The 26,365-nt window shown below is 36.0% G+C and overlaps 1 protein-coding gene across 5 annotated transcripts in view; it reads left to right on the forward strand.

The window, feature by feature from the left end:
* The first annotated feature begins 523 nt into the window (after nt 1-523).
* Nucleotides 524-26,365, forward strand: part of Cnksr2 (connector enhancer of kinase suppressor of Ras 2) — a 255,259-nt gene continuing 229,417 nt past the window's right edge. For all 5 annotated transcript variants that reach the window (XM_051142006.1, XM_051142007.1, XM_051142008.1 and 2 more), the window contains exon 1: nt 524-780. In XM_051142006.1, coding sequence (XP_050997963.1) covers nt 717-780 — 64 coding nt within the window. In that variant the 5' untranslated portion in view covers nt 524-716. The remainder of the gene's footprint in view (nt 781-26,365) is intronic.

Below are 26,365 nucleotides of genomic sequence, written 5' to 3' on the forward strand. Positions count from 1 at the left end.
GCCGCTGCCGCCGCCGCCGCCGCACACGCCCTCTTGGCGCGGGTGTGGTCCAGTGCTGTACCCCGGGCGGGAAGGCGAGAGAGTGAACGCCCCACACCTGGCCGCCTGTCTGACAGACCTCGGGCCCCGGCGCGCGCTGGCACACGCACGCGCACACGCCTCGCGCGCACCGGCTGTCGGCCCTGGGGGCGGGACCGCGCGGCGGCGAGCGGGCGGGGGGCTCGTGGAGCGCGCGCCCCGCACCCGAGGGCTGCAGAGAGATATTTTGGGTGGCAGGAGGCCCCTCGTCATTTCCGCCGGGCGGCTCGTCGTGCCGGGGGCTCCACTCCCGCGCGCCAGGCGAGCGAGCGGGCAAGTTGTCTGAGGCCGTGCGCCGGTGCCTCTTTCCTTCCCTGCTGCGACCCTCGGCGTATCGAGCCATGAACTGAAGTCCCTCGGGACGCACGCCCGGGGCCGAGCAGCGGAGGCTGCAGCTGTGGCCGCCGCCTGGGCTGGGACCCAGCCGACCCCAGCGCCTTTCCCCCAGCAGTCGCCGCTCCTACCGCGGCCGCCTCCGACGATCCAGCCTCGGGACCCACACACAAAAGCCGGCCTCTCCGCGCCGCCCACCCCAGGACTCTGCGGCGGGCCACCGACCCCACCTGAGGGCGCCCCGGGCTGCGGACTTTGCTTTCTGTCCAAGCTCCGCGTCCCACGCGGCACCAACCCCGCCGCCCATGGCTCTGATAATGGAACCCGTGAGCAAATGGTCTCCGAGTCAAGTAGTGGACTGGATGAAAGGTAATAGCCTCTGTAGGGGAGGGAGAGGCGGCACTGGGGTGCAGGGTCCCAGTAAGAGAGGGACGGGCGCCCGCCAGGGCACTACCCGTCCTGGGAGCTTCCATCCGACTGTTAAGGATCATTCCTTTGGATGGACAGGGGTCCTCGGGTTCTAGCAGGGGCCCGGGCACCCTGGTCTCCTTTTGTCTTCAGCCGGAGGGGCGCAGGGAGCGAGAGGGCGGCGGGCGCCACCTGGTTGAAGCTGGAAGCAGGGCGGTGGAATCCCCGCGCATCTTACCCACTTCCCGCTTCCCTCGACGCCTTCGGGCTGGGAGGACGCGGCGACCCTTGTTTCCCAGCTAAGGGAGGAGTCCTTGGGACCTGTTCTCATGGTGGCCCCTTCATCAGCCCCTTTGTTCCTGGAAACTCAAGGCCCCTTCTAGGTCTCACCCTGCCAAGTGCCTTTCCTAGCGCCAACTCTCCTGGCAACTTTTAAGCCGGCATAATGGGGTCAGGATGCAGTCGCTCAGGTTGGAAGCTGGGAACCCACTCCTCCATGCTGGGCTGAGGATGATCGGGAAGGGGGTGCACTACTTTGGGGTGAGGAAAACATGTTTCCCCTGGGACAGCATCCTTGCTGATATATGTGGGCTCCCTCCTGCGCACCCCAGCATGTCCTTTGCTTTCCTAGGTTGAGGTCTGGGGAGGCATTAGACTTCTAGCTGCTTCTCTTTAAAGGGTCCAACGTTAGGTTTAAAGTGATGCATATTCAAGCACTCTCCTTTCTTCCATATTGAAGGTTCCCTCTCAACCCCCGACAATTTCTAATGATCAGTTTCAAACCTTCACCCTCCTCCTAGTCACAAATGTGGGCTTTTTTTTTTTTTTTTTTTTTTTTTTGCCTCTAGTCGCTGGGCTTTCCTGTGTCTCACTATCTCCCTCTGTTGTCTGAATTGAGGGGCTCCTTGAAGACCTCTCCAGTCCATCCCCAGACTGAACTCTGATAAAGGGACGCCTGCATTGGAATAAAATATTCTTGGGCACGCTTGAAAAATGCTTGGGGAATTTTGTTTGAGGTCGTATCTGAGCATGCGAACTTAAGATAGGCTTCGAGCTTTATCTCTGAAAATGCCCTTTCCACAGATGAAGGAGCCCCTTTTTTAAAGGCTTGCTAGGCAGTCAGAGTTTCTAAGATCTACCTACTTGAAGATGGAAAGTGGGTAATGGATTGGAAGATATTGAAAGTAGTCGGGAGAAACTCAATTCGCCCCTTCTATTGCCCCCACCCTTTCGGATATTTGCATTTTCTTCTGAGCTTTCCTTTATCTGTTTTCCTTCCCTTTCTCTATGATTGGCCCTTTTTCTTCTCACTTACTTCGGTTTTCTCATCTCATATGTGGGAAAAAAATGCTTTGTAACTGCAAAGCACAGTGTAAGTGCAAGTGAATTGAATTAGACTTAATTCATTATTTATTTACTGCCCCTTGTGTGCAGTGCATCGGGTGCCATGGGGGTTATAAAGATGACTAAGACAAAGTCCAGCAGTGGCTCATCTTTTTTTTTCTTTCCTGCTTGTTCTTTTACCATATTTGCTGTTAAAATTCCAGCTTCCTGGATTTCCACTAACCCCCCAACACACACACACACACACACACACACACACACACACACACACGCCACATACACACACACACACACACACACACGCGCGCGCCTCAGGAAAAAATTCTGCTTTTTCTGTTTCTCTGTCATGGATGACAGAATATTTGCAGGAAGTAGGAGTGCTTAATCACAACTCTTCCTTTGAATTTCTCTAAAAGGTGAGTTTAGTTTGAGTCTGTTGCTGCAACAATATTCAGAGAAAAGGTGCCTTGGCATCCTGGGAGTCCAATTACCTCCATAGACTGCCTTCTAGAAATGTCCATGATGACTGTAATGAGTGCTGCATACTCCATCTTCTTTACCTCCCACCTAGTTTCATTCTTGCATTTTCCCCTCTCTCCACTGTTTTAGGACCCCTGAAGCAAGTACAACACATGATATATGGAATCTGACACACATTAGTTTTCCAGTATGCTAGTCCTTTTTAAAAAATCTCTCCAGTGAAAATGCAGTTTCTTTGAACTTTGATAAAGACGATTTCCTGTCATTTTAACTTCACGTGGTATTTAAGTAGGATAACTTGTTTTTGTACCCGTTGGTGACACATTTTATAGCTACCTAAAAAGATCAGTTAGGTAACCGAGATAGAATTTGCATGCATTTGTATAACACACGACTGAATGAGAATAGAAGAGTTGCTGCCTTAATTACAATTTCAGGTCTCAGTTAGCTACTTCTTCCCAATCTGCCAATTATTAAAATTTCTGTGACAGTCATATAAATTTGAGATCCTATCAGATTAAAAAAAATAGTTGGAGGAAATGAGCATTTCCTCAACTTGCTCCCCTAGTAGTGTTACCTTAGTTAATTTTCTCTACTATTTCTCTCCTGTAAACTCTAACAAAAAACATTTTAACATGGTTTCCATACTTTCCTCAGTTGCAGAAATGTTTCAAAGCCAAATACTAATTCAGCCTACAGCTTTGAGATGATAAAACCTTAATTATATTTATATAATATTATAAAGTCAGTAGTAAAGCATGAACAACACTTTTATTTTTGTTCTTGTTGTTTGACAAGTGATCTCATATAGTACAGACTGGCCTTGAACTCGCTGTGCAGTTAAGCATGGCCTTGAATTTCTTATCTTGCTCTTTCCACAGCCCCAGAATCGAGGTAACAGGCATATGCCACCACTCTTGGTTTTATGTAGTGCTTGTGATAAAACAGAACTTCCTACATATTATCACATGTTATGCTTCCTACAAGCATCAAGTGAGCTATATCCCCTAACCTAAAAAATAAGTAAGATTCTTGAGTAATTGCAGCATTCTGAGAGTTCTTCAGAATGTATTACTTGTATGGCAGCTTCATCATCCCTAACAATTGTAGCTTTCAGCTGGTAACAATCATAGCTACTTGCGCTGTTTTAGTAAGGGACATACTTTATTATTTCTAGGAAATTTTTAATTTACTAAACATAAAAGTACAATTAGATCATATACATATATGATTCTATGAAATTTATAGAAATGATATAGAAACTAAGTCTTCAAAGTAGGAAACGATGGAGAAAAATAATTTATTGGGCTTTCATAGCATATCTTCAAGCCTGTTTTAAGGAAGGACCATTAATATGACAATTAATTTTGATTTATTTTTATTAAAACATAGTTGAAAGAGATACCAATATGAACTGTATATATTCAGTAATAGCAAAGATATAAGGTGCTCCTTCACTCTTTGTAAATATAACAGTATTGTTATTTTTACACTTGTCTAATTTTTTGCTGGCAATGAATGTTTGATATGGCACATTGTCATTCTTAGTTGCAGTAAATACATAGTACATGATCTATTTATGAGTCGGTAAAATAAAGATTTATATTCCAGATTATTTTGATAGGACTTCTGGATAGTTGCATTAATTAAAAATTAAGTTTACAAAATTACTTTTAGAAAAATCAGTATATGCAACCCATTTGAACCAATGTTCAATTAGAAAGTATCTTCAATTATTGTATAGTTTTGATAGTCTTAAAACAGACCTTGTCAAAATCAACCAAGACGAGCAAGTTACTGAAAAAAGTCACAGACAATAAAGTAAGCCAGTAACTAATTTGTTGGTGAGCCTATTATTCTAAAATATGTTATTTCTCAGTTCCTGTTTGTTTATTTGACAATTTTAGAAATACTTCATTATGTGTTAGTTACATGGGTGTCCGTTCGCTACTTGTTTTCTCATTGAAATATAACAAAACACTCAGAATACTTCAGTGTTCCTTTTATTAATTTTATTATAAAATTTGCCTGTTCATCTTATACCAAGTAATTCCATTCTTCCTTTCATAACTTTTTGAGCTTTGAGACTAATGCAAAATATCCATATGATCAAGATAATTATTTTTCTAGGACCATTTCTCTCTGTGGCATTCTTCTAGTGAGCTTTAATCTCTTTTTGGGTTAAATAAAATGACTGTCATCTTCAGAGTCAAGCAAAAGGTCCACTTTGCTGGTATTTTGTTATGATCTCTGGGACTTAATGCTAATCAATCTTGCAGTATTACGATCCCTAAAATAATCTAAAATTTTAAGATAGTCTTTAACCTATTCTGCAATCACCTGCCCTACTCTTTCTTGTTCATAATAAACCATTTTGTTCAAGAAGCAGTCCCTGACTTCTGATTTCTATACTAATGACTCAGCCATTTTGAAGATAGAAAATAAGATACCTTACTTTAGATATTAAAAAAGAAAAACCTAATGTTTTACATAGTCTTATAATGGAACTGTAGTGATTATATGACGTCTATTCATTGTAAATGTGAAGTGATGTTAAGGAGACTATCAGAAAAGACAAAGACATTTGGACAGGTGATTAATAATTCTTTGTCTCCCCTCATAGGATATCAGAGCTTAGGTTGAAATGTATCTTAATTTTATAAGGAAATTCTCAAGATTTTGAGTTAAATTGAATTGAAAGAAAGAAATCAGAAATATTTGTTAGGAACTTGGAATTGTACATGTTGTAAGGAAAAGATGTTAAACTTAACGATCACATTGGTTATATCACTTTTGAAAAAGGTGATGTTTTTCCAAATACGTAGTGACTAGATAGGCTCAGCAAACATCAACTTTGGTTTGACAGTTTTTTTTCTAATGGGAATTCTTGTTATTTCATGTAAAGAAGACATTTACCTTCTGATGTGTATAGTCCACAAGAAATATTTGATATATAGTTTCATTGACAATTGATTTCTAACCCAATGTAGCCCTGCTTAGGCAGAAAGCAAGTACTTATATAATTATATTCTGGTCCTTGGGTATAATTTACTCACTACATCTACATGGAAACTTTTTTTAATGGATTTATAAAATTATTCTGTGCTTTAAAGAAATTACCTGTTGCAAGGCAACAATGTCATTTAAAAATACCTATTCCAGGATAAAGACAAGAACCAACTAGTGAACTTAGAAAATGTTTAAAAGTTTGTGTTATGAAAAAAAAGTTTGTGTTATGTGTGCAAACACCAGTCAAAAAAGACGATAGATTTGTGAACCAAGAAGGGATCTAAGGGGAGAATAGGAGAATAGGGTTTTGCAATTATTGGACTTATTTAATTAAGATATATTCTAAAAGAAATGTATCTTAATGTAGGAGGCACAGCAAGAGATTCTGGAGATGCAATAGGGGTGCTAACTGAAAGTTTTCCTGGCTTTGTCTGGTTGAAGTGGGAAAGTGGGCAGGAGAGGGAAAGTGAGGGAGGAGTGTGAGTAGGTGACAAAAAGTACAAGAACAAATCTGCATATGAGAAAGACAATAAAACTCTCATCATGTCCTAAGTTTAAATAAATACCACATTATAAAACTTCGGCTGCCAAAAATCAGCCCACAAAGAATGTGTATTCAATTGCTACAGCTGTTTAAAATCTGTTTCTGAGGAATAATCTGGAAATAATGTTAAAGTAGTTATTTTGAAGATTAATTACATCATTAACATTATATTTGGTACTTAGAATTTTACTGATCCAAATCCTTATGTGAAGAGTAAAACTGGGCTTTTGACTAACAGCACTGTTCATAAACAATGGTAAATTATAATTTTTATTTATAGTAGCACAACCCTGGATTAGAACTTAATTTTTTTTTGATTTTTTTTTATTAATTTATTCTTGTTACATCTCAATGTTTATCCCATCCCTTGTATCCTCCCATTCCTCCCCCCCATTTTCCCATTATTCCCCTTCCCTATGACTGTTCCTGAGGGGGATTACGTCCCCCTATATATTCTCATAGGGTATCAAGTCTCTTCTTGGCTACTTGCTGTCCTTCCTCTGAGTGCCACCAGGTCTCCCCCTCCAGGGGACATGGTCAAATGTGAGGCACCAGAGTACATGAGAAAGTCGTATCACACTCTCCACTCAACTGTGGAGAATATTCTGACCATTGGCTAGATCTGGGAAGGGGTTTAAAGTTTACCTCCTGTGTTGTCCTTGGCTGGTGCCTTAGTTTGAGCGGGACCCCTGGGCCCAAATCTGCCTATCATATTGTTCTACTTGTAGATTTCTAGGACCCTCTGATAGAACTTAATTTGTTCCTAATGACTTTTAACTTTCACTGTAACTTCAGGCCTATTTGGAAAGATGCAGTGTTTGTTTTTGTAGAGTAGCAGAAGGATATTTAGTGTATCTGAACTAATTTAAAGGGGGCAATAGAGAACAAGCAATTTGGAAAAGGTGGAGTATAAAACCTTTTCATGATTTTTATAGTTATTTAATGTGTGAAAACAGGAACTATAGTCTTGAATAAGGAATCCATTGTGTTGTTTAATATTCAGTGAGTGAATCCACAATTTTTATGAATAGCATAGATCTCTGCTTCTGAGAATGGTATATTTCTCTGGCTGTGAAAGGCAAATGATCAAAAGTTGACTTTTAAAAACATAAATATTATTTTAAATTGAAACAAATATGAATTTTACATCCATGATACAGAAAGCAAATTTGATATGATTTTAGGAATTTTAGGCTTGCATCAGCCTGTTTAAAGCTAAATATCCCAGATTTCCCAGGTTTATGAGTATACTTTGTCCAGCAATTATGGAAACATCAGTGGAAAAATTTGAGAAGTGGTAGTTGGCTTTAGAAATGGTAAATTTAATGTGCTTTGTGTTTTTCTTTTCTACTATCATTGTAAAGGGCAAGCTTTTTGCTTTTTCTTTAAGGTCATGATAATTATAGCCCCATTTTGTGTGATCCATAAGCCTAGAGCCACAGTGAACTCCTTTTTAGTTTTTTGAGACAGGATTTTTCTGTGTAGCCTTGGCTGTCCTGGGCTCACTCTGTAGACCAGGCTGGCCTCAAACTCACAGACATCTGCCTGCCTCTTAACCAATCATATCCTCTCATTTCTTGCTTCCCTTGATATTTTTTTAAAATGGCATTTCATTATTTTAGGCTAAAGTTCTAAGTCTATAACATGACCTATGACAGCCTGAAGGTTTTGTGAGGTAAGCCACATGGCAGACGACAGCTATACTGGATGTCTTAGTCCTTTTTGTTTATCCACGGCTAGGCCTTTATACTTTATATGTATTTTATTCCTTTCTTTACTTTGTTAAGTTCTATCGATCCTTCAGGGCTCAAGCTTTTCCTCGTACACATCAGAAAAGTCTTCCCATCTTCCCTAAATCTCATAAAAATCCTTAGTTGTATGTTCTGGTAGTACAACCTACATTTCTTGTGTCCCATTGGCCAAGTTTATTATTTTGTATGATTACTTAACTAATGTCTAATTGCTCTACTAAATGAAGGCAGGGATACCATCTGTTTTATGTAAAAATGTATAAAACACTATGTGGTAATATATACAATCAGAACATATTTGTTGAGCGAAGGAATAAGTACATTTATTTTCAAGTTATTAGTCTGCACCAAATTTGCTTTCCTAGATGACAAAGCACACACATAAAGTTCCTTATCATGCTTTAGTAGATAATTTGTTGCCAGTGTGCATGCTGTGTGCCAGAATAAAGACTAAGATCGCATTGTATTACCCATATTTCTTAGGTGTGCTGGCTCTACCCAATTCAAAGTACTAAACCACAGCCTAGATGTTTTATTAAGAAATATTAATAATGCCATAGGTATTACAAATATGATGCAGATATTTTTTCTAATTGAAGTAGGCTACCACTAAGTGAAAATACCTATAAACAAATATTTAATTAAAAAATGAAATCATTACCTTTTCTAAGCCTTTATTTCCTTCATTCAAATATCATGATTATTTAACCATTTTATATCTCAGAAGGAATTCTATATTTGAGAGTATATCAGAGACTGGTATTGATAGAATACCTTAGGCCTTTTAACTCTATATAAGTGCTTAATAATAGTTTATGCAAGACAACTAAATGCATTTTTCTATGGTGAAAATAAATTTTGCTTAATTAGGGACATAGTTGAAAAAAATCTCCTTTTAATGAAACATACTATCTTCACTATTGTTTTTAATGTAGAACTTACATTTTATTATTAGGAATTAAGATACTTAAGATACTTTTAAATTTATATTGGTTGGTAATTTTCTATATTTCCTCCTGTCTTTGATAAAAAAATAATTTTAATAGTTTAACATACAAGTAAAGTTTATTTTGTCTAACCTTTGGAAGTTATTTTATAAGATCATATATAGAAGACTTGTTGCATAAATGTATCCCATGTGGATTTTTTGAGAGCTGTGTGCTACTAAACAAGCACTACTAGAGAGTTTCCTAATAACATATTTCTCCTCTCAATTTAAAGTTGGTAATGCATAAGTCATTGTAACTGAAACTTTAAGATTTCAACATAGGCATGCTGATTCTTAACTCTTTTTGTCAGAAAAAAATTATTCATACAATATATTCTGATAATACTTCCCCTCTCCTATCTGGTCCCAGTTCTTCCCTAATCCCACCCCATCCAACACCATGTCCTTTCATTCTCTTTCTTTAGAAAACAGGCACGCGCGCGCGCGCACACACACACACACACACACACACACACACACACACACACCAAAAAAGTACAAAATAAAAACAAAACAAAACCCATAAAGACACAAAATCAGAAACCATAATGTATAAACAACAGACCAGTAAGGCAAAGGAATGCCCAAACAAAGCAACATGAGACCACAAGTCTCTAAAAATACCATTGAGTTCAACTGTGTTGGTCATGGGGCCTACTCATGTGTAGTTACTATTGCCATTGGAGAAAACTAATTTTTCCTCTGCAAGCAGATGTCAACTGAAGATAGTTTCTTGGTTGGGGATGAGAGTTCATGGCTATGTTCCCCTCTCAGTGCTGGGACCCTATCTGCCTTTAACCTGTGTAGGCCCCATGCATGCTGTCACAGACTCTGTGAGTTCATCTGTGTATCAGTGCTGTTGTATCTGGAAGGCACTGTTCCTTTGGCATCACCCATAATGTCCCAAATAATGCTGCAGAACTATGATTTGCACTCATATACTGTTTTCACTTACATGCAAACACTCATGCACTATGATAGAAATTTTAAAGCATTAAAGATGTATTTAGTTTCTTTATTCATTTTATTTAAATTATAATAAACCTAATTTAGGTTTGCATTATCTTCATCTTTGTTAATGTTTATCAATACTTAATATCAGTTCATTAAAATTTAAAATAAAGCCAGGCATGCTGGCACATACCTTTAATCCAAGCACTTGGGAGGCAGAGACAAGTGGATCGCTGTGAATTTGAGGCCAGCCTTTTCTATAAAGTAAGTGTAGGACAGGTAATGCTACACAGAGAAACCCTGTCTCAGAAAAAAAAGTAACATTTATACTCATCCTGTAGAATAGTTTGGCACAATGTGAATTTTTTCAGAAGCTAAATAGTAAGTAAACTAATACTTAAACATTAATGCATCTAAAAATATTTAAGTTATATATATAATATTTACTTGAAATTAGATACAGTGATACATAATGTTAGTTGCCTTTTAAAATACTGCTCAATAACCTATTTTATTATTTTCTGGAACTTTTTATTTTATTTTAATAGCATCTGTTATTTCAAAACAAGCTTTCAACATGTTTTCTCAAATGATACAAGTTAACAGAAATCTAACTTAAATTCTAGATCTTACTTTTTATTGTTTATTAGTAGCACAATTGTGCAATTTGTTATAAGTATCAATAATATTAGGCCTTCCATTTCTATTTAAATGAAAAAAGATTTCTTGTTTTATCATGCTTTGTTAGAGATCTGGTTTTCATCCATCACTACCATTACTCAATATTTATTAGTTTTTTAATGATAGATAAGATTTCTCAGAATGAACTTATTTATTTCTTATTCTCACTTTTAAAACAAACCAAAAATGTAGTCATACTTTTTCAATTTGTGTGCCAAAATTATCATAGAGTCATTTTCTACTGAGATGCTTATAATTATCCTATAATCAAGTAATAAAACTTTTGAATAGTAGCCTTAAATAATTCTGAATCATTGATTTTTAACAATCTATTTGTTAAAGTGTATGTCCTATATGTATGTGTAGGGGTTTACTTTTTTTGCTGTATATTTTCTTCAACTATTCACATTATTTTCAAAAAGTTTAAAAGTACTGGGTCCTTGTGTTTTTTTCCTCCTTCTATATCAGAAAATTCATGTTTTAATTTTGTGTGATTTATTTATATTTAATTTTCAAAATGGGCCATGAAAAAAATTAAATATATGTGAAATACAAAATGTGGCATGTCAGCTAATGTTGATCAAAATGTAGAAACTCAGTAATCCCATTGCTAACTTTTAATACTATTAGAACTCATATAAAAATCGTGTTTCATATTTTATAGAGCCTACATGGCAGTTGTTGTCAACCTGTGGGTCACGACCTCTTTGGGGATGGAATATCCTGTATATCAGTTATTTACATTGTGATTCGTAACTAGCAAAATCACAGCTTTGAAGTGTTGTTGGTGTCACCACAACATGAGGAACTGTATTAATGTTTGCAGTATTAGGAAGGTTGAGAACTACTGATATACGGTAGGGCATAGATGGGTGTTTCTTCCCTATTCCCTACATATGGGTGGCGGAATAAGCTTTGTGGCCTTTTTTTTTTTTTTTTTTTTTTTGAAAAGTGTTCCAGGCCTTTCCTCTTTAGAAGCATGCTCAACCTGTTTTCAAGTTATCAGAACAAATGCCATCATTTTGATGGTAATTTGCTAATCGACTCCTATGGAATATGTACGTATGATTAATTTTTCTTTCTAGTTTGTTTCTGGGTATACTGTTTTGAGTTTATTTATGGTAAAAACTTGTTACTTGAGATTAAATTTATTTGGGCTTCAGTTGAAGATTGCTTTTGACACATGATGAAAATGTTTGCTAATAAATGCCATACATAATACATAATAATTGGAAAGGACTGTTTGGCCTGAAAAAATACAATGTTTCCAAGCATTATATTTTCCAGGAGCCATTTTAACACAGAAAATATCGTATTTATAACTGGATTGTGGTTTTAGTTAAAAATTTTTGCTTACTTAGAATGACATTCCTTTTAATATTGTGAAATATTTTTGCAAATATTATACATATAGTACAACTATAAAGGTCTCATGTACTTTACACTTAATATTAGTAGTAAGTAATCTTAAAAGATGAGAAAGGGGCAAGTAGATGGCTCAGAGGGTAAAGGCACCAGGTGCCTAGCTTGCCAAGCTGAATTCATTTCCCATATAGTGTTTCATTGAGGATTTTATTTGTTGTGATCCTATAGCTCTTAGGATCCTCTATATGAACCAGATGTTAGTTGGTTTCTTAAAATTGTTTTCTTTGAAAAATATTATTAATCCAAAATTAAGAAATGTGATGGTTTAGTGAATCAGTAATTTAAACAATAAAGAAACTTTAATGTAGCCAGGTGTGGTGGTGTAGGCCTGTAGTCCCAGCATTTCAGGAGGCAGAGGCAGGTAGGTAGATTGTTGTGAGTTCCAGGCTAGTCTGGTCTACCAAGTGAGTCAAGGACAGCCACAGCTATACAGAGAAACCCTGTTTCGAAAACAACAAAAAGAAAAACAAAGTAATGGAATAAAAATGGTGATGTAAATATGAAATTTGAGGTGATCAAGTGGAGCTAGATGTTTGATCAGTGAATTGCCTATAAAATGCTAATGAATAATATAGCATTTATTTATAAGGCATATTTAAAGTTGTAGTATACTTAAAGTAATACATATAACTATATATTTATTAAACATGTATTCCATTATGTATGTGGCAACCTAAGTAGAATTTGTTCAGAATGAAAACAAAATGATGCTTTGTATTTTTCTTTGTTTTTAGTAATAGAATTCAGTAAGCCTGCTTTAGAATAGATTTTTAAACAAGTAAAAACAACTTAAATTGTTATTGTGGAAAGAATTAATTTGAAGTGTCTTGGTTGTTAAAGAAACCATCACAATACCTAGGACAATAGGCACTTTAAACAAATGACTGAAACTAACAATTATTTTGACGTTCACTTGGCCTTGTCCACTTTATATCAAAAGCACATTTTCTACTACAGTATACATTACTTTTTTAAATCCCCATAAATTAAAGTTAACTTTCTCTTTTGGATTTTTTCAGTTAGTTCATCACTTTTCGTAATATATTTGTTGATATCTGTGTTTAAAGAAGTCTGGTAAGGGAAAGACCTGAGTACAATAATTGTGGGTCTCCATCTAAATTACTTCTGTATATTTATGATTTAGTATATAAATGCAGTGGTTTCTTATGTTTATTTGAAATGAAGCTACTCTGCCAGGTAATTATTGTATTTATACTCAAAACTTGCACATGTGTGCATGTGACACATGCACACACACACATACATACATACATACATACATACATACATACACACACAGAAAATACATGTAGTGGAAGTTAGGGAATACATGTAGTAACAGCTGGGGAAACAAAGTTCATTTCTTAATTTTTAAAAAAAAAATTTATTAATTTATTCTTGTTACATCTCAATGGTTATCCCATCCCTTGTATCCTCCCATTCTTCCCTCCCTCCTATTTTCCCATTATTCCCCTCCCCTATGACTGTTCCTGAGGGGGATTACCTCCCCCTGTATATGCTCATAGGGTATCAAGTCTCTTCTTGGTAACCTGCTATCCTTCCTCTGAGTGCCACCAGGCCTCCCCCTCCAGGGGACATGGTCAAATGTGAGGCACCATATTACGTGAGAAAGTCATATCCCACTCTCCACTCAACCATACTAAGACTCCATCTCAAGAAAATCACTGTAGTGCCCTTACTATATTAAAAAAGAATGTCTATGATAAAATAAGATGGATTTCTCTATGTAGAGACTCAGTTTAACTGTGTGTCCTAGTTTATTTTCTATTGCTATGATAAACACCATAGCTTACACTTCTGCATTATAGTCCATCATCAAGGAAAGGCGGGCCAGTAACTGAGGCACGGACGAACCTGGAGGAAGGAGCCAAGCGGAGACCACAGAGGAGTGCTTCTTACTGGCTTGAGCTCCAAACTCATGCTCAGTTACCTTTCTTATACCTCCCAGGACACACATAACCAGAGGGTGGCACTGCCAGCAGTAGGCTGTACTCTCCCACATCAATCAGCAATCAGGAAAATGCATCACAGACTAGCCTTTTCTCAGTTGAGGTTCCCTCTTCCCAGAAGACTTCAGTTTATATCAAGTTAACAAAACAAACAAACAAGACAAAACAAAACAAAAAAACCTAATACATATAGAAAAGAAAATAGTGTTTTGATGACATAGAGTGTACATATTTGAATTTAAAAGAAACATTAAGATGCAAAATCATTCAGTGTAATATGTATAAAGAAACAGAAGAGATGGTGGATCACAGTGACTATCAGGAGAAATAGTGACAGGACAGACTCATTTGATATGTCATCCTAGTTATAAGGTGTTGGTGCTTAACATTTTCACTCCTTGATTGTGCTTGTTGGAGATAACTTGTTTCCACATAGGAGAGTGTAGGAAAAGGGAAACATATAATTTTGCAGAAACCTAGCAATTTCTGCCTTGGCCAGGTGATCAAAGTGGTCATTGATATATAATTTTTGTGTCAGATACCCTTGATATGGTATGATGAGGACAATTGTCTGTGGTCTCTTTCCTCAAACCTATAATTCTCATAAAAATTTAGAAAGCCCCAAATGTAAGAGTATTTTAAGAAGTATCTGACTAATACCCTTCAACCTTATCAAGATCACCAAGCACCACGTGAACGTGAGAAACAGACCAGAAGCATCTAAAGAGACATGAGGAGTAATTGTTATTATGGGATACTGGGTAGTATTTTGGAACATAAAAAATACATTAGAAGAAAAACCAATGGCATTTTAATAAAATGAGGAGTTAAATAACAAAATATCAATGCTAGCTCCAACTGTACCATAGGAATTTTCACTATTAATGGGAGAATCTGGGTGAAAGGTATATAGGAACTGGAAACCCTCAATACTATTTTTCCATCTTCTTTGTGAACCTTAAAACTATATTGAAATTAAAAGTTTATTTAAATAATCATTCAATTAACATACTTTTAATTTTGGTCATTTAAAAGGGAAGCAGTGTCTTATGTGAAATACTTTTGACATATCTCGGTTAAATTATGAGTAATAAATATTTTCAAGAGAAAAAGCGCTTGGAATGAAAAAAGCTTTCATTATGGTTTGTTTCATATAACAACCCAGCCTTTGTGATAACTTCAGAAGCATTTTAACCTTTTATGTATTGTGGTGATTTGAAAATTAATAATTTCTTTCCAAAAGACTGCTGTACCTGGTTACTATTCTACTGAAATTAACCTTTTACATGATTAATTTTTTAGTTGCCTTTTGGTACTCAGGAAACATGTGTAGGAAAAAGGAAAGGAAACTTAATATACTTTGGTAGGATGCAAACTACAAAAACTAAGCCCATTCCTTGTATTTTACCTGCTAACTAGTTGGCAGTTAAAGTCTTGCTAATTACTTTTCTACAAGTATGTAATGGTTTTGTCATTAAATGTAGCACCTTATTTTTATTATGATAGGCCTGTGGAATATAGCTGAATTTGGGTTAGGAGGATGGTTAGAATTTAAAACCTGTTATCACATCTCCATGAAATCATACTTTGAATTCCTACAACTTTTGATTAAGAATGTCTTTGTTTTCTAGTTATAAGAAAATTCTAAAGAAAATACAAGGTCTTGTAATTATTAAATATAATATAACCAAGAACTTAACTTATTTATGTTTGTCTTGCCACAACAAACCAGATATAATCAAGAACATTTCAACTTCTTGATAATTTTGTTAGTAATCTGTCTCTGTGAAAATGTGTGGTTCTTCTGACACTGATGACTGATATGAATATGGTCGAATTGCTGCTAAATAGTTTTGGACTTCATGCTCTGTGAATACATTACTAGGTGTATACATTAATGTCGTCTTTGCCTGTGCACAAAGTTTTTTAAACTGTCATCTCAAGAATGAGGGAGAGGTTGTTTTGTTTGAAATCTTCCTGTTTTTTGTAAGCCTTATATTTGAAGAAATCCACAAAACTAAACAAAAATGCTGTGAATATCAAGAGTAGTAAAAGATTTGAGTGTGGTGTGTGTGACTGGAAATGATGGTTTGAGGTCAGATGAGTCTTGCCTGCTTATAAGACCCTTATCCTTTATAGTGAGTTGCCTCTTCCAGCCTTAATATGAAGGGAGGTGCCTAGTCTTATTGTAACTTGATATGACATGCTTAGTTGATATCCCTGGGAGGCCTCTTCTTTTCTGAAGGGAAACAGAGAAGAGTGGGTCTGTGAGACATCAGAGGTTGGGGGTGGGACTAGGAGGAATGGAGGGAGGGGAACTGTGGTTGGGATATAATATGAGAGAAGAAATTTAAAAGAAAAAACATGTATTTTTCATAAAAATGATAGAGATTTTTATTATTGATTATTGTGATAGTAAAGATAGTTTAGAGTCATATAATAGTTACATTTTTAGAAGCCATTTGTATGATTTGCATGACTTTTAAAATACAGATTGTGTGAAGTAGGTCTGGAAGTTGTTCTAGAGGTCATGTGGACATGCATCTTCCATAAAGCTAATTACAGTCATTGTGTTATAAACATTGTTTTATGTTTTGTTTTACCATGAATTTCTTCTTCTTTTTATGTATCAAAATGTCAGTGGTGCTTCCCTGTATCTCCTGTGTTAGTGTCAAAAACCCAGTTCTTTATACTTGTTTTCTTTAATTTTGGCATTTTTTCTCTCAACTGATAAAAGATTAAAGTGATGTTTAATAGGAAACACTATATCTTATATACAATATAAATTATCAGTAGTATTTAGTTGAGTCTGAAAGCTTCCCTATTTGTACCCATGCCAAATGCCTATATTTTCTTATGTATCTAACTCATTTCTTTTTACTTTTTAAGCTATTCACTTTTATAGATAAAATAGAAATAATGAAAATGTGCTTTATAGATAACTCAGAAGAATAATTATTCAAAATGACTAAGTTTGGAAGAAATGGAATGACATTTTGACAGTGGAAAAATAGATTATTACTGTATAATATGTTAAAAGATCTTTAGGAAAACTGATTTTAATATTTTCCAGCCTAGAAGTAATTTACTGACTCTCACTGTAGCATAAAAAGCAATTATGTTGATTTAAAATATATCTGCAAAGTAGATTTTGGAATTTTATGATTTTTAATTTTATGATAATTTTATGCATGTAAACAGTGTATTTTTATTATGCCCACTTCTTTGTCTAATAGTTCTCTCCAAATTATGTTTTCTTATTTGAGTCAGTTGACTTTTAATCAGTCCAGCTAATGAATAGAATGTTATATCTCAGTGAATCTGCAAAGGAACCTAATGCAAAGGTTCTAATGCATTGATGTGGATGGCTTTGCAATCACTAGCTAAGTGTGAGTTAATTTACACCTCTTCTTAGTAGGAGATCCTACATATAAAATTCCTCAGTGCTTCCAAGCTTTATTTTGTTAAGATTCATAATCGCTGCAACTTTACTTCTTACTTAGATAGAATATAAAAGATTACAATTTTATCATCATAGGTTTATACACAGTGATTGTAATAATTACTGATTCTCTGCATTAAATATGATACCTACATGGTACTTATGGGCACTCTCCATTTAAGTGATAAAAATGTATTTGCTTTTTATGGAAAACAGTCAATTTTAAGAAACAAATGGACCTTTTTTTTTTCCCTGAGCTTAAATGACTGAAAACAAGAGAGAATGGCTAGCAAAACAATGCCCTTTCCCATTCATGTGTTACAAGTGATACTTGGATTAAGGACAACTGAGAAGCATTAAGACAGCAAATGACCTACCATGTTACAGAATGGTGGATGGAAAGTTTACTAAAGATCTTTATGCTAGCTTTGAATTTCTTTTATTATCAGCAGTTTTGTTTTTCTCCTTAGGTGTGACTTTCATTTGTGTTTTCCTTGGAGAAAATGGCTTTGTCTTTCTAAACATTAGCATATCTTAAGTAAAGTCAATTCACATACATAATTCAGAGGCATTTTTAACTATAGAAAGTTATTAAGAGCCTTCTTTTAATCAGTCTAAAAGTGTTTACTTTAAAGATTTGAGAGACAGTGCTCTCTTGGTTTTGTTGTCAGTTTCATTTGATATTGATATGCTTATATTTGATAGTATGCAGTGTTTTATACTTTGGGTATTTTGGGCGGGAATGGTTGATGTTGACCCATTCATAACTACCTTTTAAACCTTTGGGGATCAGATATCAGATATCCTGCATATCAGATATTTACATTATGATTCATAACAGTAGCAAAATTAAAGTTAGGAAGTAGCAACAAAATAATTTTATGGTTGGAGCTTGCCACAACATAAGGAACTCTATTAAAGAGTTGCAGCATTAGAAAGGTTAAGAATCACTAGTAAGATTTTTAAAAAGCAACAGGAAACCATATGGTTGAAAAGCTGTACTTTTATGTCATACTTTGGATTTCTGATTTACTTTCCTATAAAAGAAAGCTGAACAATACATTGTACTTTAAAATTCTAAGTCTGTGAGTCTAAGCTTACTAATACATTCCCACATTTGATTTAATAGCCCCCAGAGATAACAATCCCTTTGAATTTTTTTCATTTCAGTTACATTCTAGTGCCTAATTGAATATTGAGTATGAAACTAAATGAGCATTATACGAACATCTGTGTAACAAAAGCAGAATGTGGTTTTTCTATTTAAGGTAGATCTGATCCACCCACCACCAGTGTGGGTTCAACATTATAAATGTTTGGGAAATTTTAATAAATTTCTTAATAATTTATTCATATTACATCCTGATTGTTATCCCCTCACTTGTATATTCCCATTCCCTCTCCCTCCCTCCCTCTTTCACCCTATTCCTCTCCCCTAGGTCTATGACCGAGGGGGACCTCCTCCCCCCACCATATGGTCACAGCCTATCAAGTCTCATCCTGGTAGCCTGCTTATCCTTCCTCTGAGTGCCACCAGGCCTCCCCACCAAGGGGAAGTGGTCAAATAGGGGGCACCAGAGTACATTTCAGAGTTAGTCCCCGCTCTCCACACAACTGTGGAGAATGAGCTGTACATTGGCTAGATCTGAACAGGGGGTCTGCATTTACTGCATGCATTGTCCTTGGTTGGTACAGCAGTTTGTGCAGGACTACCTGGGTCTAGATCCAGAAATTCTTGAGATATTAGATTAAAAATAGTTTTTCTTTTCTTTTTGAAACGATTATCTTAAATTTTTATTAACATTTATTTGTTTGACGAGAGAGAGAGAGAGAGAGAGAGAGAGAGAGAGAGAGAGAGAGAGAGAGAGAGAGAGAGAATGTGCCAAGGTACCTATGTGGATATCAGAGAACAACATGGAAGAGTCTGTTCTCACTTTTAACCATGCGGATTTTAGGGATGGGAACTCCCATCTGTAGGCTTCTTGCCCCAGTATGGTTGGGAAGTCTTGTATTGGAGTTAAGGCAATATATCAGTGACTACACCACTACCAGTCATAGCTCAGAAAGGGAGGGGTCTTATAGGCACCTCCTATGACTCATGATAAAATATTGATGGGATGGGCTCATTGTGTGCAAGTCGTGTGCAGATAATCTACCACTGCATTACACTCAGAGCAATGGCAATTCCAAGTCTGAAGACACCTTTTCACTTAATGCTTTCTCATCCTTGGGCTTCTACATTCTGTCTGTTCCTTCTTTGATGATATTCCTTGAACTTTGGAAGGAGTGATAGAGCTGTCCAATTTATGCCTGAGCATCATCACTTATTCTAGGCATTTTAGTCACTTGGGAGTTTCTGTATTAATCACTGCCAGATACAATAAGAAGCATTTGTTATGAAGGTTGAGTGCAGCATTCATGTATGGATATAAACATGAATATTTAGAATGCAGTTTGACAACATGACTATTTCAGTAATTACCAGACTCATCTTTAGGGTCCAGTATGTCCCCAGCCACCTGTTTTTTGTTTTTGTTTTTTGTTGGTTTTTATTTTGGTTTTGTTTTGGTTTTTTGAGATAGGGTTTCTCTTTGCATTCTTGGCTGTCCTGGACTTTCTTGTGGACCAGGCTAGCCTTGATCTCATAGAGATCTGCTTGACTCTGTCTCCCAAGTGCTGGAAGTAAAGGCATTTGCCACATGTCTACCTCTAAAACAGTTCTTTATGAGGATATTGTTCTATCAAATAGGATTATTGCCTAAGGTCTAAAATCATGTTGGAGCTGACCTGGAAGAATCTTCCTTGCTGGGCAGCCTTAACAGTACCAGAAGGTACTATGTAGGTTACTGGGGAAGAAATGTCATCAATAATCTTTGCCATCAAATGTAGTAATGGTATTGTTGTTATGGTTTGGGTAGGACCAAAGTAAAGAACTGATACCTTGCTCTGCAATTATTGAATAATTTTAGGCCATAATTGTTGTCTACTATGATCATTTTATAAGTATGTCTAGCATAAACAAGGTTAGCATATTATAATGGCAGAAAATGTAGGTGGGCCAAATACACCTAGTTGTAAATTCTAACTTTGCTGTCGATTAGCAGTGTGGATCTTGAAAATCTATTGGCGCTTCAGTTTTGCTTTGTTTTGTTTTCAATTTTAAACTGAAGAAATAAAACCAATTTCAAAGTGTATTTTGAGTAATCTATGTATGAGATACAAAGGTTTTTGAGCCATTTCAGCTTAACTTCACTGAAATAATATATGAAATTGGAGAAAATAATAGGTAACTGGGGATATGAAAATGAGATGATTCAAAACCATCTTACTTTAGCCTGCGCACACCTTTAATCTTAGCACTCTAGAAGCAGTGGCAGGTGGATCTCTGTGAATTTGAGGCCAGCCTCATTTGCATAACAAGTTCAAGGCCAGCCACGGCTATATAGCAAAACCATAAATAAATAAATAAATAAATAAATAAATAAATAAATAAATAAATAAATAAATAAAATAGCACAGCACAACTCAACAAGGCCTACTCATGCAATTTTTCTAAATTTGTCTGAATAGATTTAGATTACCCTGTTCTAACAAAAAAAAAATCATATATTTCATTTGGTTATTTATCATATTTTAGAATGACTTAGCAATTTCTATATTTTGAAAGACTCCAGTAGTACTTAATATATCAGTGTAGTAAATATTAAAGCCTCACCCTACAAATCTGCTGCTTCATTAAAACTTCTATGTAATCTGTAAATTTTAGAGCAGGGATACAAATAGTTTTTGTCTCACTTTTCTGCTCTTTCCCTTACAAGACCAAGAAACACTTAAATTTAAGATAAAAGATCACTTTACTATCCATTGGTATACATTAAGCACTTTCATTGTTAGTTTTTCTTTTATGAACTAAAAGTTCACAGGTCATTGTCTAAATGGTAAAAACATCAAAACCCGGACAGAAAAATTTTATTTTATTGAGTAAACTATATTTTCAGACAAACTCCCCTAAGTCTAGAGGATTCATTCTGGATTAGAAAAAGGTGTGGATAAAAGGGATCAGTCTTTAACACATAAATATATACATGAATACACACAAATATAATTTCTGTTGTTTCTTTGTATCATGTTTTATCATTACTTTTTCATTGATACACAGTTGCAAATGTAGTTTAAAATGATTTAGACTATTATAATTTTTTAGTTTTAAAATTTAAACACATAGCAGTTATCCCCTGTTCAAGTTGCTCCTTTTGGCCAACATGTATTTCTTTGGCAATGATTGCTAAATTATAGATTGTATTATAATTCAGAATGAATTTAGGAAACTGGAATAATAAATCATCAAGGAGAAAATGGGAAGATTATATAGTACATTAAAGGATAGTCTTGGAATAGATGAAAATTATAAGGCTAAACATCTATCTTTGGAATTTTATCACTACATCATCAAAAGTAGTAGATTTTACAATAGCAACATGAGTTTGTATTTATTGTTGTCTAAATCTATGTGCATTTAAATTAAAATGATAGACATTATTTTCAAAAATTTTGGCTCAGAAATAATTCACTTTGTCCCTTTCAAATCTATTAGGGTTTATCATTCTTCCATGGGCTATTTTACCCCTTTAACTTTCATAATTATGTAGTTTTGATGTCTCTTTATATAGATATGTACAATTGTACTTATTTTAGCAGTGTACTGAGTCTTATCTAGTTTATAGAAAGTTATACATCATATATTCCTATATGTAGATGAGTTTCATATTAAGAATTAGCTGCAGTAAAGACTTTATTCCTTACTGCCTTTGTGTTTAGATAAGTATGCACATAGCTCATTCTGGAGGAAACCAAGACAGAGAACATAACCTTTAAATTTGATTGTCTTAGCCAGTGTTCTATTGCAGTGAAGAGACACCATGACCATGGCAACTTCAATAAAGGAGAACATTTAATGGAGGCTGACTTACAGTTGGAGAGATTTGGTCCACTATTCTCATGATGGTGAGCATGGCAGCACACCAGCAGAAATGATAGCTGGAGGGTTCTATATCTAGATCCTAAGACAGGAATGAAGACACTGGGCTTGGCTTCAGCATTTGAAACACCAAAGCTCACCCCCAGTGACACATATCCAACAAGGCCACACCTCTTAATCCCTGTTAAGTAGTGCTACTCCATAATGACCAAGCATTCAAATGTATGAGCCTATGGGGACTATTCTTATTCAAATCACCAGACTGATATGCTTTTAAAACAAATGGAAACCCAGATACTTACATAAGTATTTCTTCAATTCATACTACAGTGACTTGTTAATAGTCAGCTTTAAATATGAAAGAGGTTAAATTATTTTTTAAATAAATCACAGATTCATTCTTCTACTGAGGGACATTTAGGCTGTTTCCATGTTCTGGCTATTATGAATGTGGTACATATACACTATGGAATACTACGCAGCTATTAAAAATAAGGAATTTCCAAAATTTGTGGACAAATGGATTGAACTAGAAATGATCATAATGAGTGAGCTAACCCAGAAGCAGAGAGACTCAAATAGTATATACTCACTTATATTTGGACACTAGGCCAAGGGGTATCTCATGAAAGTCTTCACTTACTAGGAAAATGAGATAGTGGTGAAGAGATCCTAAGGTGGGAGAATATAGGAGATAGGGAAATACATTGATCCAGAGGGTCCTAGAAACCTACAAGAAGAACACTATAATGGGCAGATCTGGGCCCAGGGGTTCTGCTCGATCTATGGCACCAACCAAGGACAATATGTGCAGTCATCATCAAACCCCTACCCAGAACTAGCCAAGGAACAGAATATTCTCCATAGTTAAGTGGAGACTGGGGACTGACTTTCACATGAACTCTGATGCCCCTTTTTTGGCCATGCCCCCTTGATGTGGAGGCCCGATGACACTCGGAGGAAGGATAGCAGACTACCAACAAGAAACTTGATATCCTAGCACCATATTCAAGGGTAGGAGGTCCCCCTCAGTCACAGTCATAGGAAAAGGGAATGGGGTGAAAGTAGGAGGGAGGGAGGGAGGAATGGGAGGATGCAGGGGATAGGATAGCAATTGAGATGCAATATGAATGATTTTATTTTTCAATAAAAAAATTAGAAAAAAAAGGAAAAAAAATAAATCACAGATTCCAATTTGAATTTAGGGGCCAATAATCCTAAGGGTCACACCATGCATTTTATTCCAGTCATATGGCTTCTCAAATTAAGGGAGGAGATTTCCAACTCAATAGTGACTCATAATTGTCTATAGTTTGTCTCACTTGTGATTGATGAAATGCTTTTCTGCTGCTATCAGAAAAGCCAAAAAAAAAAAAAAAAAAAAAAAAAAGGGCTGCTACATACCAAATTGGGCTATGTAGGTTGGCATTATACAACCTAGATAACTATATATGCTCTCTTTGGATAAGTAGGAACACAAAAATGAAAACCTAGAACAGGTAAGAAAAACTTTATAAAGTTCTTCCACTTCCCAATAAAATCTGTAAAAATGTAATACCTTATTTTATTTTCACAGTTAAGCAATGTAAATATTTATGCTTAATGTTAACAGTTTGAATTCACAATGATGCTTTTATGATATTGAAAATTATACACTAGGCCTTGTGCATGATAGGCAAGCCCTTTAGGTGTGGGCTGTATCTCCAGACATCTTATTACTTTTTATTTTGAGATAGGCTGACATTGAACTCATTTTATAACCTAGGCATCTTGAACTTGTAATCTTCCTGCTCTGAGCCTCCCAGGTAGGTAAAATTATAGGCCTATAGCATGAGGTCATGTTCTAAGTTTAATATTTTAAAATAAGATTCTACTATATTTATGTGATTTTACATTTTTAATCCAGCAGCAACTCTTAATTTTAATTAGTGAGAACATAGGTTATCATATTTTATAAATTAAAATATATTTATAATGTTAGAAAAAATGAAACTAGATATTTAATTAGCTTTAAAAGATGGTAAAAGAGGAGATCATAATAAAATGTTTAATATTGTCATATTTAGTTAGCATAATTTATTTTTTGTGACCTTACTATGCAAGCACTGCATTTACATCACTACCATCCCCCTCCCCCTTCAACTTTTCCTATGTCCTTCCCCTCCCTCCCAAATTCATAATTTATTATTAATTATTATTGTTTTATAACAATTGTGTATACTTACTGTTTCTATTTACCATTGCTTGTGTGTAAATGTATCAGGGACTGACCACTTAGGACTGACTGGACAACCTGAGCACCTCCCTGGAGAAAACTAATTCTTTCTCTCTCAGGAGCCACAGACCACCTGAAGCTCTTCATCTAGGGTGAAACTAGTAGAATTCCAATGTTGTCATTATGCCAGTCTTCTTTGGGCTACCATAAAATTCAGATGTCATGGTTACATTTCCTCTGTCATGTCCAGGAGACACTATGTAGCAGCAGACACCCTCTTTCTCATCCTGGGTTACTTCCCATTAAGGTCCTAGTGAGGTACCGACTTATGACTATACCAGTATGTCACTTGGAGTCATTTTATTGCCATGTTTCTTCAGCAAAATAATAGTATTAGGATTTCCCCCCAGGCCCATGTCATATCTATTCCCAGGTACTTGTCTACCAAAGCAGTGTCAATCATAGGTTCCATCACATATAGTGGGCCTTAAATGCAATCAAAAAGTGATTAGTCACTTTCTGTATACATGTGTTTTTGTAGATAGTTCATAGTTGTAGGTCACCAGGATTGTAGCTGGGTGTTATTTATGATTATTTTTCTCCTCCGGCAGCATGTAGAATACCTCCCAGCAGTACAAGCACTAGTCAGTCAGTAGGCATCAACTTGACTTTTCTATGTTAGATGACATAAATATCTTCAGCAACAGGGGCTTACCATCAGTTCGTGAAGCACAAGCAATAGCCTATGATTTTTTTAGGGTGAAGATGGCCTGTCCACAGGGCTCCTTTGTACAGTGATTTAAGAAGATATAACCCATTCCTCCACTGAATGTTTTACTTGGTGGCATATGGTGTCTAGTTGGGGCAATGACTCTATTAAGATTTCTTTCATATATGTATTTATTTTAGGAAGCTTCTATAGTAGTAGGTTCCCAAACAACCCTCAAATGGCCCATAGTGTTAGTTATTCCTTTCTTTGCTCCATCATTTACCCTTCCCTGCCATCACTCTCCAGACTTAATATTATGTCTTATGTTGAGATGCTTAATCCATTTGGACTTGCATTTTTTGAAGAATGGTAAATATGGTTCTAATTGCATTCTTGTACATGTACTAATGCAACCTGACTAGCATCACATTTGTTGAAGATGCTGTCCTTTTCCAGTGTGTACTTCTGGCTTCTTTGTAAAAGAAAATCTGTATCTTAAATTCAGTTCCATAGATCAACATGTCTTTTTATGCCAATACCATGAATTTTATTAATATACCTCTGTAATACGACCTGAAGACTGGAGTGTGATAATTGCTAGGAGTCCTTTATTGTTCAGGATTGTTTAGCTATCCTACTTTTTTGTGTTTTCATATGAAATTGAAGATTGTTTTTTCAATTTCTGTGAAGAATTTTATACTGATTTTCCTGTATATAGTATTGAATCTGCAGATTGCTTTTGGGCATTTTCACAATACTAATCCCACTGATACATTAGCATGGGAGATTTTTTCTTCTTCTCTCATCTTCTTCAATTTCTTTCGTTAGTGTCTTACAGTTTTTATTACACAAATCTTATTTCTTTGGTTAGCGTTATTCCAAGATATGTTTGAAGCTATTGTGAAAGACCCTGCCTGGTTTCTTCTTTATCAGTGTGTGTGTGTGTGTGTGTGTGTGTCTGTCTGTCTGTGTGTGTGTGTGTGTGTGTGTGTGTGTGTGTGTCTGTGTGTGTGATTTGTATCTAGGAAAGATACTGAGTTTTGTGTGTTAATTTTGTAT

The sequence above is a fragment of the Acomys russatus genome, chromosome X, assembly GCF_903995435.1.
Source record: "Acomys russatus chromosome X, mAcoRus1.1, whole genome shotgun sequence".
Taxonomy (NCBI): Eukaryota; Metazoa; Chordata; class Mammalia; order Rodentia; family Muridae; genus Acomys; species Acomys russatus.